Source organism: Anastrepha obliqua, chromosome 3, assembly GCF_027943255.1.
Source record: "Anastrepha obliqua isolate idAnaObli1 chromosome 3, idAnaObli1_1.0, whole genome shotgun sequence".
NCBI lineage: Eukaryota > Metazoa > Arthropoda > Insecta > Diptera > Tephritidae > Anastrepha > Anastrepha obliqua.
The window spans coordinates 73,170,812-73,184,975 of NC_072894.1; the positions used below are offsets into that span (position 1 = coordinate 73,170,812).

The 14,164-nt window shown below is 34.7% G+C and overlaps 1 protein-coding gene across 1 annotated transcript in view; it reads left to right on the forward strand.

The window, feature by feature from the left end:
* Nucleotides 1–6,198: 6,198 nt before the first annotated feature.
* Nucleotides 6,199–14,164, forward strand: part of LOC129241643 (heparan sulfate 2-O-sulfotransferase pipe-like) — an 86,430-nt gene continuing 78,464 nt past the window's right edge. Inside the window, exon 1 of the mRNA XM_054878080.1 lies at nucleotides 6,199–6,676. Within this exon, the coding sequence (XP_054734055.1) occupies nucleotides 6,588–6,676 (89 nt within the window). The 5' untranslated portion in view covers nucleotides 6,199–6,587. The remainder of the gene's footprint in view (nucleotides 6,677–14,164) is intronic.

The window sequence follows — 14,164 nt, forward strand, 5'->3', positions numbered from 1 at the left end:
ACATGGTCAATTAAATAGAAATACATTAAAACAATATATACGTACAGTGAAAATTTGAAAAAATGATATAAATAAATGTGTTAAGTCTACTTAGACATCTCTTATAGCTGTGGTTTGGAATTTGACTGCTTGTCTTAAAAATTTTTAGTTTTTATTTGAACAAAACATTTTGTTTTGAAATTACATTTCTCACCACTACAAAAAAATACGAGTATATATTTTGTTGGTTCGAAGTAATATGCACATCTGTGCGTAAGTCTAATTTTGTCGTTTCGCACCAGGCGCTCCTTAAGAGATATCAGTTAGTTATCAAATTAGAAATTAAGTCTTTTTCAAAAGCTGTTTTTTAATTGGGCTTAAAGGCGTATAAGCTGTTATTAATTTTAAATTTCTGTAAAAATTTACCAAAAATTAACAAAATAATAAAATAAAAAATAAATTTTTGCATTGCGTCTTTGATTCCTTTGAAATCGTTGCCAAAACTAATACATAGATTTTGCTCACAAAAAGGCGAATAATTCCAAATGAAATTCGCCTTTTAAATGAGATGATGAGGCATTTCCACATAGTAACTTCGTGAAAAATTATTATATATAAAATAATTAAAATTTTGCTTTGCATGTCGAAACGAATATTACTGTGACGTTGGCTAAGCCTTCTTAGGCACTTTTTCATTTAAACCACAACATTTTGAAAATTCTATACATATGAAAACACATAGTTATTTTATTTTACTCTTTTCCCGCCTTTACTTCGACTATATGTTATGGGGGAAGAAAAAAATAAAAATATTATAGTTTAGTAAACAACGATTTACAAGTAATTCAACAAATGAAAACAACTTATTCGAAATTATATGCTTACGAAAGCATTCTCCGCCGGTTGACTCTATTTATTTTAACAGTTTTATGCTTACCTGTATTTATCAAAGTTTTTGCAATGCCAATTTAACCCACATTTCTTCAGCAGTGTGAAATTATTTGCTTTTGCTGATCCAGTAAAAAAGAGTTAAGAAAATATGGTCTTTAATTGCAAAGAGTTTTTATCGTAATTGAATTAACGAATTGCCTCTGAAAATGGAAATTATTAGCTTGGGTTACCGAGTGACTCAATACCTATTTGTATTGTATGCTATTAAAACTGAATAAAGTTAATATTTATACATGATAGTTATACGTACGTACATCCATCAGTGAAGTTAATCGACTTTGAAGTAGGTAAAAATATGGTACGAAAACACCAAACTGCATTATCTATGTATTTCTTTTAATATTTTTTTTTATTTGAACTCCCGAAAAAAGAACAAAGTGTAACGGGGTATTTGTACATACATAAATTAATTACGTTTACCGGCGGTCTGGGTCTGTCAAAATGTTCCAAACAGATAAATGGGGCACACTTGTTTCAATAGAAAATACTTATGCTTATTGGCGTATATTTGACTACTTATAAAGTAGTATTTTAGTAGGTCGTTCATTTCAAAAGAGTTCCATTTTACTTACATATACATTTATGTATATTTTGAAGCAATTTATTTCCATGTCGATCATCAGAGTTTCACAGGTGAAACGTATATAATGAAAATTCGAAATGCTCTATATCTCTCTCTGAGATACCTGTGTAAAAAATTCGTACAAAATTAATTAAATGAATTTAAATAAGTAAACAAATAGTATTATATTTTTCCAACGCATAAAATTCATATTTCAGATTTCGAAAAGTTTCATACTATTCAAAATATTCAAATTACAATCAATAAATAAATACAAATATAAAAAAGACATAATTGACTGGAGGATGATTCCATGCGTAGAAACCTACGCAAGTGGTGAAAATTCCTGATCACCATTCACATGGAAATGGCCAGAACGATTCTTCTGCATATGGTTTAACTAGCTCACACCTTCCGGGCCTCGTCCAAGTATCTTCTGGGAAGCTTCCGAGCATCCGTTCGAGAGCAAGCTAATGTGAGAAGGCAATTCAGGATATTTGGTGGTGCGCTGGGTGTGGGACTCGCCACGTAAAAATAGCGATAAGACGCAGAAAAAACCACGCTGTTAGTTGTGCCTTGAAATCTCAAGGAGAATCTCTCTTGCCAACAAGTGCTACTTTGGACTAAGTAGGCAATCGAGTAGTAAAGTCCTCTCTCGGCGAAAAAAATTACTCCTTCATAGGGCTCCCATCAGGAGTGTGGTAGGCTGCATGAGTTTTATGACGACATAGATATAGCGCAGCGAATAAAGATCCAGGAGCTTCCATGGCTAGATCACTGCCCTGTTATAAGTACGACTCGGAACGAAACTTCAAAAATGAAGCTCATTGTGAGACAACGAACATCATTGGGCATTGCATGTCCACATCCACCACCTGATTTAAGTCGCACCATTTTCGATCCCATGTTGTCGGAAATCTGACGAGTCGAGCTTTTCTCAATAAATTTGAAGTTTATTTAGTATCTTCAAGAATATGACCTGCCACTAGTTGAGTTATTTTTGAGCAGGTCTTTGCTTTACTTCTTAAACCTTTCGCACAGGCCAACAAAAATGTTTAATGGAAATCCAAGCTGATTCGAATAGAAGCACCAGTACATCTGTTATGCAATATTATGAGACATTTTATTAGTTATTTATAGTTAAATCTTAGTATCTCAAAAAACAGTGTGTACCCACTGACAGATCAAGACAACCAACTTTATTGAGACCACTCTAACGACTGTCTTTACATTTACATACAATCTTTGTTGACATATCGGTCGAATCGTAAAGCTTTCGTGACAATGTATGCCTTGTACTTTGGCTGGAGTTTTCGCGATTCGCCTGTACTTGGTGGTGGAGCCTCTATGAAGACCAAAGATCCTTCATCATATGACATTGGTTTCCTATGTCAAGCGTCGAATTTGGCCTTCCATGAAACTCTAGCTGTTTCGATGTTACGAATTGCTTCATTACGTCGCCCATTCAATACCAAATATTTATATATTGGCCTTGAATGAAGCTTTCAGATCATTGAAAATTAATTTTATTCGTTTTGTATATCATTTGATCTGCATTTTAAATACGAATATTATATTCTATTCCAACCAAGAATTAACTAGTTTACGCTTAACAAGAGTTAAGCATGACAATCAATTAGTTTTCCATGCAATTGTTATTACATCATAGCTCAGTAAATCACTTTCTGTTTCAGTTAACTCTACGCTTTATACTCGTATTTGTGAAACTCATGAGACCTTTTGACAGCAGTTAAGAAGGTGGTGAAAATAGGTTATAATATATGCAAGTTGTAGACTTTACTGGGCAACTGTATATATTTATGCACCCATTATTCAAGTGTCAGACAACTTTTCATAACTATTCGCATATGAATATTCTGGAAGAATAGTAGTTTCCTTATAATAGCATCATTTGTGTGATTTTTGGAAAATTATTGGAAATTTTTAAATTTACGAGTGTTTTGCATAAGAAAAAGTACTGAATTTTTTATTGAAATTTTGTTGTGGTCCAAAAAAGGTCCGGCTAAAGTGCATTTTGTGGAAATGTCACTCTTTAGTATTTCTGTGTGACTAGGCAATTTTGTAATTTTAGTATTTCTCAGTTTTTAATAAATAAATAAATACAAGTTCATACATAATTCAGTCATTAATTGCATTGCTGAATTTCTGTTCTTTCGAATTATTTAGAGGTGAGCCCCAATCCTTGAGTAAGCTTGTTTAGGCCTAGGTTTATACAAATATACTAAAGGCTCTGGATAGTTCCATTTCCGATGTATTTCTTTAATGTGGCTAAGCTAAAAAGAAAATTATTTTTTTAAACAAAAATACAAGGTGGAGATGCAGAAGTGTACTTTTTACATTATAACATCGATTTATTCAAGTACAAGTTATGCATATAAGAATGATATATGGAAAGGGGTTTTTGAGTAAAGGGCAAATTATAGTTTACAAAAAGAACAAGTACATCCAAGAAGGCTAGCGCATAAAAAGGGGAAACCAAATCCGTGCACTCTATGATATGAATGCATAGCTGGCCTTACTTTGATAAGCGTGAAATAATTGGCAATATTTTTCTAATCTCAGCTGAAACTGTTCGACGACTACAGGGCCACGAAAGAATGAAATAATGAGAGTTATATCTGCATATGTGCATATGTACGTGTATACATATACTCATATAGGGTTTGTTTTTATAGGTTTCCTGTATAGCGTTCATGGTGCTCTTTGAAATACTATAAATGCTCTAAGCAAATACATAACAACATATTTTTACACTATGCATGTTTTACATTCTTATATGCATACGTAAGACACATATACCTGTGCATATGCGGCTTAATCATTTACACCTGTGTATGCAACGTTGCAAGCAACAAATGGTTAAACATACTATAGTACATTCATATGTGCTCATTTATGTACATACTATACATAACCATATTTGCGCTCCACAAACTGTAACCATACTCTTAGTTGTTTGTATGTTTACAATGGTATATGCGTACTAACATCTGTGCGTATCTATGCTCTTGAGCGCAAACAATTTTAACAACATTAACGACTACTGCTAACGGTTAGCCAAATTACAGCAAATTCTCCTTACTACCTTGGTCCAACAGTGAAGGTGAGCAAATTAAAGAAGGAGCTCCAAACCAACTTCACCATGTATGCTTATGATATTTATCTACAAAAGTCATATTACTATGCACGTTCCATGGTGATCTATGGTCATGTGCAAAAGTATCCCAACTTTTTATTGCGGCAAGAGAGCCACAGCCGAGCGATTGCATTTGAGTTCCCGTCTAAGCTTCAGTTTCTGGCTTAACTGTTACTGACTTGGTATATCGAGAGACAACATGCATGTATACATATGTCATATTTTATTTGCCTACACATTTACGCATTTATAAACACATGTACAGCCCCTAACCACCGAATTATGACCGATGAGTGTTTTTTATAGCTTTCGGATTTAGGAAGCAAATTTGAAATTTTTTTTTTAATCAATATGATTGGGAAAAAAAATTTGGAGAAAGGTTAAACACCCAAATTGTAAATACTACCGGATATAATCCAATCTTTAGTAATGTATATATAATATGTATAAAGAATCTAAAGAATACAACAAATATGTGTGGGGTAATGGCGTTGATTGAAATAGCAAAAATTGAGACAACTAATCGAAATGGAGAAGGGCTGAAAAATAATTTATTGAAAGAGGATAGTATCGTTTTTTAAAGGGAAAAAGCGAGTTCGATATAACAAAAATGCTAGAGTGAGAGTTCAAATCTAGGCATACGGCTTGAAATGGTTCATGAAGATCGAACATTTTTTATATATTTTTGGGTGTTTGGCCGAGCTGCTCCTCCTATTTGTGGTGTGCGTCTTGATGTTGTTCCACAAATGGAGGGGCCTACAGTTTCAAGCCAATTTCGAACGGCAGAGCCTTTTCCTGGCGGAAATAGACTCGGAGGTTTACCATTGCCTGCCGTGGGGTGACCGCTATTAGAAAAACCTGTTTCTTAATTTTGGTATTTTCCCGAGATTCGACCCTACGTTCTCTCTCAATTTCGAATGCTAGTCATGCCTAAGGTGCCTGATAGGGGCACTAAATAGTAGAGCTTTGACAAAATATTTTGGTATAACCTAAATATATTAAAATGTTCAATTAATTCATTCAATTATTGTAGTTAAACTTTAATCATTTAAATCACCGTTAAAGTTAGGTAAAAATTTTTCATATTTTCTCATCGTTTATAATTCAGTGGGCAGGAGCTGTGTGTACCTACTTTCATACGTATGTTGGCACGCATACACGTTGACTCTATTGAGTAGCAGCAGCTGTGCAAAGACAAAAAAAGGTATGCAAGAAGCAAAATGAAAGCTATGTAATAAAAAAAAAGAAATAAGAGCATGATGCCGCAGAAACGATCGTCGAAGCTGAAAAAGTAGAAATGCGGCAAAGACATGAAGCGTTGCGAGCTCAACTCCATCGAGTGGAAACGCTGAGTTGCTACGACGAGACGCGATATGACGGTTCTGTCTATGGCTGTGTCTTGTATTGCCTGTTGCGGTTGCTTTTGCTGCTCCAGCTGCGCTGCTGTCGCTGTCGTTGACGCTGTTACCGACAACAATTAGCTAGCAAGTTGGCCAAAAAGCGGTCAGAGACCGACAGAAATTTTCAGTTTAACCGCGATTGCCAATCGCTTAAGACGTTTTCAAAGATTTCAATTGCATTTCGTGCGCTATTTATTTACAAGTATTTTTATTTTTTGAAAGTTCATTTGTGCTGAAGTCGGTTTTAAGTACTCGTGCTTTTATATTTTTTATACAGCTGTTGCCACTATTTCCACTGGCTTTCAGGCTTTCAAGTTCACACGCTAATAGTTAGAATCAAGTCAAATACAAAGTCCAAAGCAATAATAGTAGATGCACATGTAATGATAGAAAAAAAGTAATATTTAATTAATTAATTGTGTATGTGTAACCAATCGAAACACATTCAAAGTGTAGCAAATAAGTTTTAGTGATTTTTGTATTTAATATTTTTAACATTTTGCTTAAATAAAATTCGTAAGATATTTGAGCTCGACAAATGAATTTGGGCGGGGATAAATCGTTCAAAATGAAAATGCGTGATGTGGAAAATGCTTTCAAATATCGGAGAATACCATACCCAAAGAGGTAAGTAATCGTCGTGCTTATCCATACTCTACATAGACAAACTTGTGTTACAGGAAATAGGAAAATATCTGCACATAATCTGTTTCTTGAAATTTTGAAATAAATACTTGCCATAAAAAAGTGCTTCCTGGTGGCCAGTTGCACAACAAAACAATTGACCAATTTTTCTCGCTCTCACCCATTCACAACCAAAACCTACTAAACTCGAATGGAAGTCGTCTTAGAAATGACGCCATGTGAGAGTTAAAAGAAGCCATAGAGTTATAGCGAAATGGTGCGCTTGTACTCCTAACATAATGACATTAAAACAAATATATAAGAAAAACAAAAACAATATTTGAGCATTAGAAAGCACCAAAAACAAAAGCATTGAAACTAGTAAGCTGCAGGCCGGAGGAGTTGTTCCAAATTGATATCACCTAGTTTCGAATTAAATGAAAACCGGTATAAATTGTTTTAGACGCACACTTTAGCTAGCCTAGTACTAAGTGTGTGTACGAGTACCAAAAGTGCCATTTTCGGGCAAATAAAGTGGAAGTTGGCTATTGAAAATAATAATAACTGGTTATCTATGTAGTGCAAATATGCGTACGTTTGAAGGCAACTACACACTTTGATCTAAAATGCGAATTGCATTTTATAAGCCTACATATGTACATATGCACATACTTATATGCATACGAGTACACAGAAACATATCCGTTTGCTTTTGTTGCAGATCTTTGTGTTACTAATTTGCAGATGGGTGAAATTTCTTCATTATAGAGTAGTTTTAATGGACTTTACGACTTTAATTCACTTTAGTAAAGGGTATAAATGTGAGGGAACGGCGCAGGCTTGAGACTCTGCACATGAAGCACCAAATGATAGACAAAGTGTTTTTAATAGCGGTCGCTCCTCGGTAGGCAATGGCAAACCTCCGAGTGTATTCCTGGCGTGAAAAAGTAGAAAAACCCCAAAGCAGGTGTAAGTGCAATTATATATTATACTTATATGTATATATACGCAAGTTGAGGATTGTGTTGTTGGTTCCGCTCCGGATTTTCCTACTGTTTGCATTTTATGTTCATATAAAATATAGAGTATTTCTCAAGAAAGAGCAGAAAATATGGAGCTCCATTTCTTCAAGTGCTATTTCGAAAGCCCTTTGTTTGAGTACAATAGACGGAGGGCCTGGGGACTCCACGCCATTCAATTTCCAAACTCGTAGCTTTATTTACCGGTCATTGGACGATGGGCATACCCGCCGAAAACCTAAGTTTACCATTTAAACCCCATTGCAGAAACTGAGAGAAGGAGATTGTTAGTTCTTTCTCTGTAAATGTGCGCATTTGGCAGCTAGACGATTAAGGTTACTGGATGCTCCTTTCTTTGACAGCTTGGGGCAGTGCGCCAACCTAAATCCCACCAATATTCTCTTTTCCATCAACAGCTCTGAGTGCCAGAGTGGTGGAATTGGTTTTAGTTGACACGGGTAATTGTACCTCCCAGCGGTATTACAAAAAGTCTTGAGACAAAGTGTGTTCTAATAAGGGACGACCATCTAATCTAACCTACTCAGTTTCAACATATGCTGACGAAATTTCGGCACATATTCTTAACAAAAATTCGTTCTTTAATAGAATTATACTACAGATTATACGAGACCAAAAGTAAACGCACCTACATAGGCTAGTGGAAGGGGAAGAGCGTTAGAGCCGAGATATGTTTAGTAGTCGCATTTTTAATCCGATTTGATTCATTAACGAAATTTATATTAACTAGCCAAAATAAAATGCGGTTTTACACAAGTAAGGGAGTGGTAAATTCGGTCGAAACCGGACTTAATATACCCGCCCACATTTTAGTAAAATTTTACTTGAACTGGCTGTTAATTTTTTTGGAATAAAACTTTTAGACAACGAGAGTTATAGCTTGTAACATCAGATGAACATCGGACCTAATTGAGGTGGGCGAAATACGTGTACAAATTCGGATGACTTTATTAAGTTGTTATCGATATACACGCATTTAACCTAAAGAAAGTGAGTTTTTTTCGGGTTCATCACTTGAGTGTAGTTTTTATTTATTTGTAAAAGAGATATCACGTTTTTTTTCTTTGTTTGGAAATTACTATTACCGTGATGTAGTGATGGATATATCGTAAAGTAGCGATCAAACAATTTAAATTTTATGGTCGTTGTTAAGGTGACATTTCACACTAATCAAATTATTTTGCTGTTTTTTGTTTATTCCACTCAGTTGTGAGTTACAGGGTTTTAACAATGGAAGTCAAACAAAAAGAAAATTCGGTACATTTTACAGTTTTTCTTTGATAAAAGCGAAAATGCAAGCCGGACGGCTGAAATTGTGAATGGTATTTATGGTGCCCATACTGTAACAGTTAATTAACTACGTGCAATTTTGGTTTCGTCAATTATGTTCAGATATTTTTGATGTTAAAAAAAGGTCAATAAAAAAATTTTAGTAGTCGTAGCATCGCCCAGGAGTTAAAGAACGATAATAAAACAGTTTTAAACTATTATATTTCCGCAAAAATTTTAATTTAATCCAAAGTAATACGGCGGCCGCCGTAGCCGAATGGGTTGGTACGTAATCACCATTCGGAATTCACTGAGAGGTCGTTGGTTCGAATCTCGGTGAAAGCAAAATTAATAAAAACATTTTTCTAATAGCGGTCACCCCTCGGCAGGCAATGGTAAACCTCCGAGCGTATTTCTGCCATGAAAAAGCTCCTCATAAAAATATTTGCCGTTCGGAGTCGGCTTGAAACTGTAGGTCCCTCCATTTGTGGAACAACATCAAGACGCACACCACAAATAGGAGGAGGAGCTCGGCCAAACACCTAACAGAAGTGTACGCGCCAATTATTTATTTTTATTATTAATATATTAATTTTTACTCGAGTTATCGTGCGCATGGATGAACGGACGTATGGATGGAAAATTTGCACCTTTTATCATTCCGAGCCTTTTGGTATGAGTAAACTCGGTAAATTTGTCTATATGCAATACATTTACATCATTTTCCGATTCATTTGAGCACAAAGTTTCTGTTTGAATATTTCTCCTAGACTTCTAAGCGGCTTTGAAAATCGGCCGATATCGGTACGATATGTTCTTTGAGAAGAGAAATATTAAGTCGCGCAGTGACTGAATAAGAGACCGTGATATCTCCTATACAAGGGTGTAGCAACTTTATGAAATTTCTTTTGGCATAGACTGAACTATAACGCCTAGAAGTAGGAAATATCTAATTCTATTTCTATCTCCTTTAAAATGTCCAGTTTAAGATAAAGTGTAAATAATTTACCTACAAGAACGTCTAAAAGGGAATTGCGGTGGCTTTGACGTTGAATTTTGATTTTATAATAATTTGATAGCAAATTTCTAAACCCTAAATACCTCTAAAACCAGAGAAATTCAAATGCTGAATTAGAGAGATGAATTCTAAATTCTTATTACGTTCAAAAGTTTAACTCTAAGAGTATCAATAATTGGTTTATTTATACGAGAATTCCATTTTAGTTATTATTATGATGAGTGCATAACTCACATTAAGATAAAAGCAATATGTAATACTCAGTTAAATCACATTAATTCATTGTCAAGTGAAAAGCATATGAAAAAATCTATATGTACTGAAATACTATACGTGTACATATGTATGTGTGTTTGTATATGCGCACCCATCCATCGTTATTTGTAATTTTAAGCCACATTCAAATTGATTAGCATTACCTGCTCCCGTCATGGCTTTGCAATTTTCTCCTATGAATCGCTATTTGTTTTCTTTTTTGTGCATAAGTAATAACTTTTCATAAAGTTGGTCTTGCTAATTTATATCCACTTAAAAAAGTACGGTAACTTTCACAAAATTTTGGGTGTCATCTATTAGAAACTAGTAAATATAATATTTTCACTCATACTACCCACGCATAACAACCTAATAAGTGAATTTCGTTCAGCCAAACTTAATTTGCAGACTAAAATAAGCTTCATTTCACTTTTATGTGCTTTTTTGCAAAAATATTATTATAGTAGTTAAAATTTTTAGTGAATGATTAAATTATTTACTCTGGTTAAATAACTTACTGCATATTTAAATGAATATCTCTTGATCCACTGCAAAAGTTGAATGCAACGAAAAATAATATATCGCTCGTTTGCTGGAAGAAGGTCATAATTAAAAAAAAAAAATTGTTTTTAGGTAAGTATGCAGTAATGATCAGTAGCTCCTTGTTTATGTTGTGTGAAAAATTTATGGTGAATCTATCATGGCAGTATCTCATTAGATGAAAATGTTTCTTTACTTCTACTTCGGAGATATAGTAAATTGAAAACTTTGAGGCGATTTTTCTTGATCAATTGAGTTATGACTTTCTTCCAGCACTGACTTAAATACTTTTTTTACTTGTGCAAATATATTTTATTTTTCGAAAAGTAATTCGATGTACATATTTGTTTGCGGGTACTTCCAGCTAAACTGTAGATCTAATAGGTCTATGGATAAGTTCGTGCGGTTTTACAACAGATGGCGTAACTTGATTATTATTCCATCGATCCACATTTCCAAACATTCATTGGAGAGCTACTGTCGTAAGGCACAAACGTCAGTATAAGTTTTTTATTTGAAGCGTAAACAACAATATTTTTACCACACTTGAAAATGTCGAATTTCGTGCCAAATAATGTGTTTTTGCGGGGAATTCTTTAATATGAAGAAAAAAGCAGCCGAAAGTCATCGTATCTTGGTGGAAGTTTATGGTGAGCATGCTCTAGCTGAGCGAACGTGCCAGAAGTGGTTTGCACGCTTTAAAAGTGGTGATTTTGGCCGCGCCGCCAAAGTTCATGGATACCGAATTGGAGGAATTGCTCGATCAAGATCCGGCTCAAACGCAAGAAGAGGTTGCAAAAACTTTGGGAGTTGATCAATCAACCATTTCCAAACGTTTAAAAGCCATGGGAATGATCCGAAATTCAAATTTCGAAAAAAACCGCACGAACTTATTCATAGACCATTATTTTATTTTATGTTTTGGAAATGTCAACAACTTCAACCATACTACATATAAGTTCTACCGCTTTGGTTAAGATTTCACTTGGTGAGAAATTACGATATTTTACCTGAATTAATAATGGTTAGCGATTTCACTCCCTCAAGTTCCATTTCTCAGATTTTCAAATGAAATATTAAACAACAAAGATATTTGACAGTCTTTAGCAAGAGGATATCGTGCGAGGATAGAAAGCTTTAAGCAAAGAGAAAAATGTTTATTCTTTTCCAATTATGAAAAAAAAAACTGAAAAGGATATTGTTTGGAAACAATACCTTTTCAGTTCAGTGTCATTGCTAGTGAAAAATAAAACAGTTTTTCGTTAATATCAAATGGTCCTTTGCAGACAAGTCCCTACACAGTGATGTTTTTTAACATCAGTGTTGTTCCAGTGTCTGTTTTATGATTTGTACTTTTAAATATGTACGTCGACAATGCTACATACTATTTGTATTTTACTGAGGAACCGACGTTATTATATTAGAAGTTCACAGAAATCATATATACACCAATGTGTGTGAATTGGTACCACTTAGCGATACTGGTACTGAACTGACACGGCACTGATGTGCGTAAATAAGTATATTAGTTTGGGGAAAAAGAAATCTATTATTTTCTCGCTAGATAGCTGTACGGATCGATATCTAGTAAAGTATCGATCAAACATTTTAAAGTTCGTGTTTCTGTTAAGGTAACATTTCAGACTAAACAAATTATTTTGTTGTTTTTTGTTTGTTCCTTTCAGTTGTGAGTTATAGGGTGTTAACAATGGAAGTCAACAAAGAAAAAATTCGATACATTTTACAGTTTTTCTTTGATAAAGCCAGGCCGCTGAAATTATGAATGCTGTTTATGGTGAAGATACTGTAACAGGTTATTAAGTGCAATTTTGGAATTGACGACCATTCGGTATTTTTGATGTTAAAGAAAATATCGACAATGTCGATAAAATCACAGAAATAATAGAAGTTGACCGGTATGGTAGTAGTAGTAGCATTGCCCAGGAGCAAAAGATCAATTAAGGGGTTAGGGGCAGTCAGAGGTCCGAAAAAATGATGACTTTCAAAAAATTTTATTGCTAGGTAATTGCTTTATTTTACAAAAATAAACATAGCATTAATACATCATGTTTCCACTTGATTTTGGCAAAATTTCAAAAAAGTAATAATTGTAAAAGTTATCGCTGTTTGTGTGCAGTCCGTTTCTCCAGAAGTCCCTTGCGGTCTTGTGATGATCATCCTTGGAGATTCATTTAAAATCAATCGGACAAGAGGAATTAGTTTTATTAATAGGTAATCCTGTGCCTGATCGAAGCTTTTTTTTCAAAATTAACAATATGGTGGCCTTAGGAAATATTTTCCAGATTTTCGAGAAGAAAACCGACAACTAATTGTTTAAAAAAAAATCGAAATTAAAAAAAAATCCTTCAGGCACGAGTTTTTTTATGTTTTTCAAAAGCAGTATAAATTTTATTGAAATCTATCAAGCGGTTTTTAAGTTACAGTGATTAGCAGTTCAAAAAACATAGTTTTGAGAAAAATGCATTTAAAGTTTTGCTATCGATTTACGTAGAGTTATACGATTTATTTAATTACTTACACTGTATCATCTACTCATGGTCAGTTCTTCAGCCGTCATAGCAGCTTCCAAAATATCGATTTGCAGACAATGGCAAACCTCCGAGTGTATTCCTGCCATGAAAAAGCTCCTCATAAAAATATCTGCCGTTCGGAGTCGGCTTGAAACTGCAGGTCCCTCCATTTGTGGAACAACATCAAAACGCTTACCACAAATAGGAGGAGGAGCTCCACCAAACACCCAAAAAGGGTGTCCGCGCCAGTTATACAATAGAGGACAAAAAATTTATGTGGAAATCCAATGTTGAGGAAAGTATGAAGAAGGCAACGGATGCTCTGTACGCATGTAAAAGGATGGTTGAAAGCACAAGACGGCCCTCGCCTGTACTTGTGCACTGGTCTTACACGGCAATTGTTAGACATCTATTACAGTATGGCATATTGGTGTAGTGGAAGGCGGTTAGGAAGAAAACAAATCTCAGGCTATTGGTAAAAGTTAAACGACTCACCGCGCTTTGCATTACCGGAGCTATGAAATCAACTCCTCAAGCTAACACCGATTGATCTCTGTGCCGAAAATCGGGCTGCAAACTCAGCTCACCTCTAGAGCCTTCACACATAGCTCTATTACTGGGACTGCCACGGTCAATTCAGATTACTTATATATGGTTCTAAGTATGAGTTCGAGAAAAACTGCTAAAGACCGCTATCGAAGACGATGGATGCCGCAAAGGCTTAGTTCCGGGAAGTAGCACAATCAATGATCCGATGGATCAAAAATGGAAGATAGAGTTGACACTGGGATACATTATGCGGAACTAAGCATCAAAAGGTCATTTAAACTTCCTAATTATG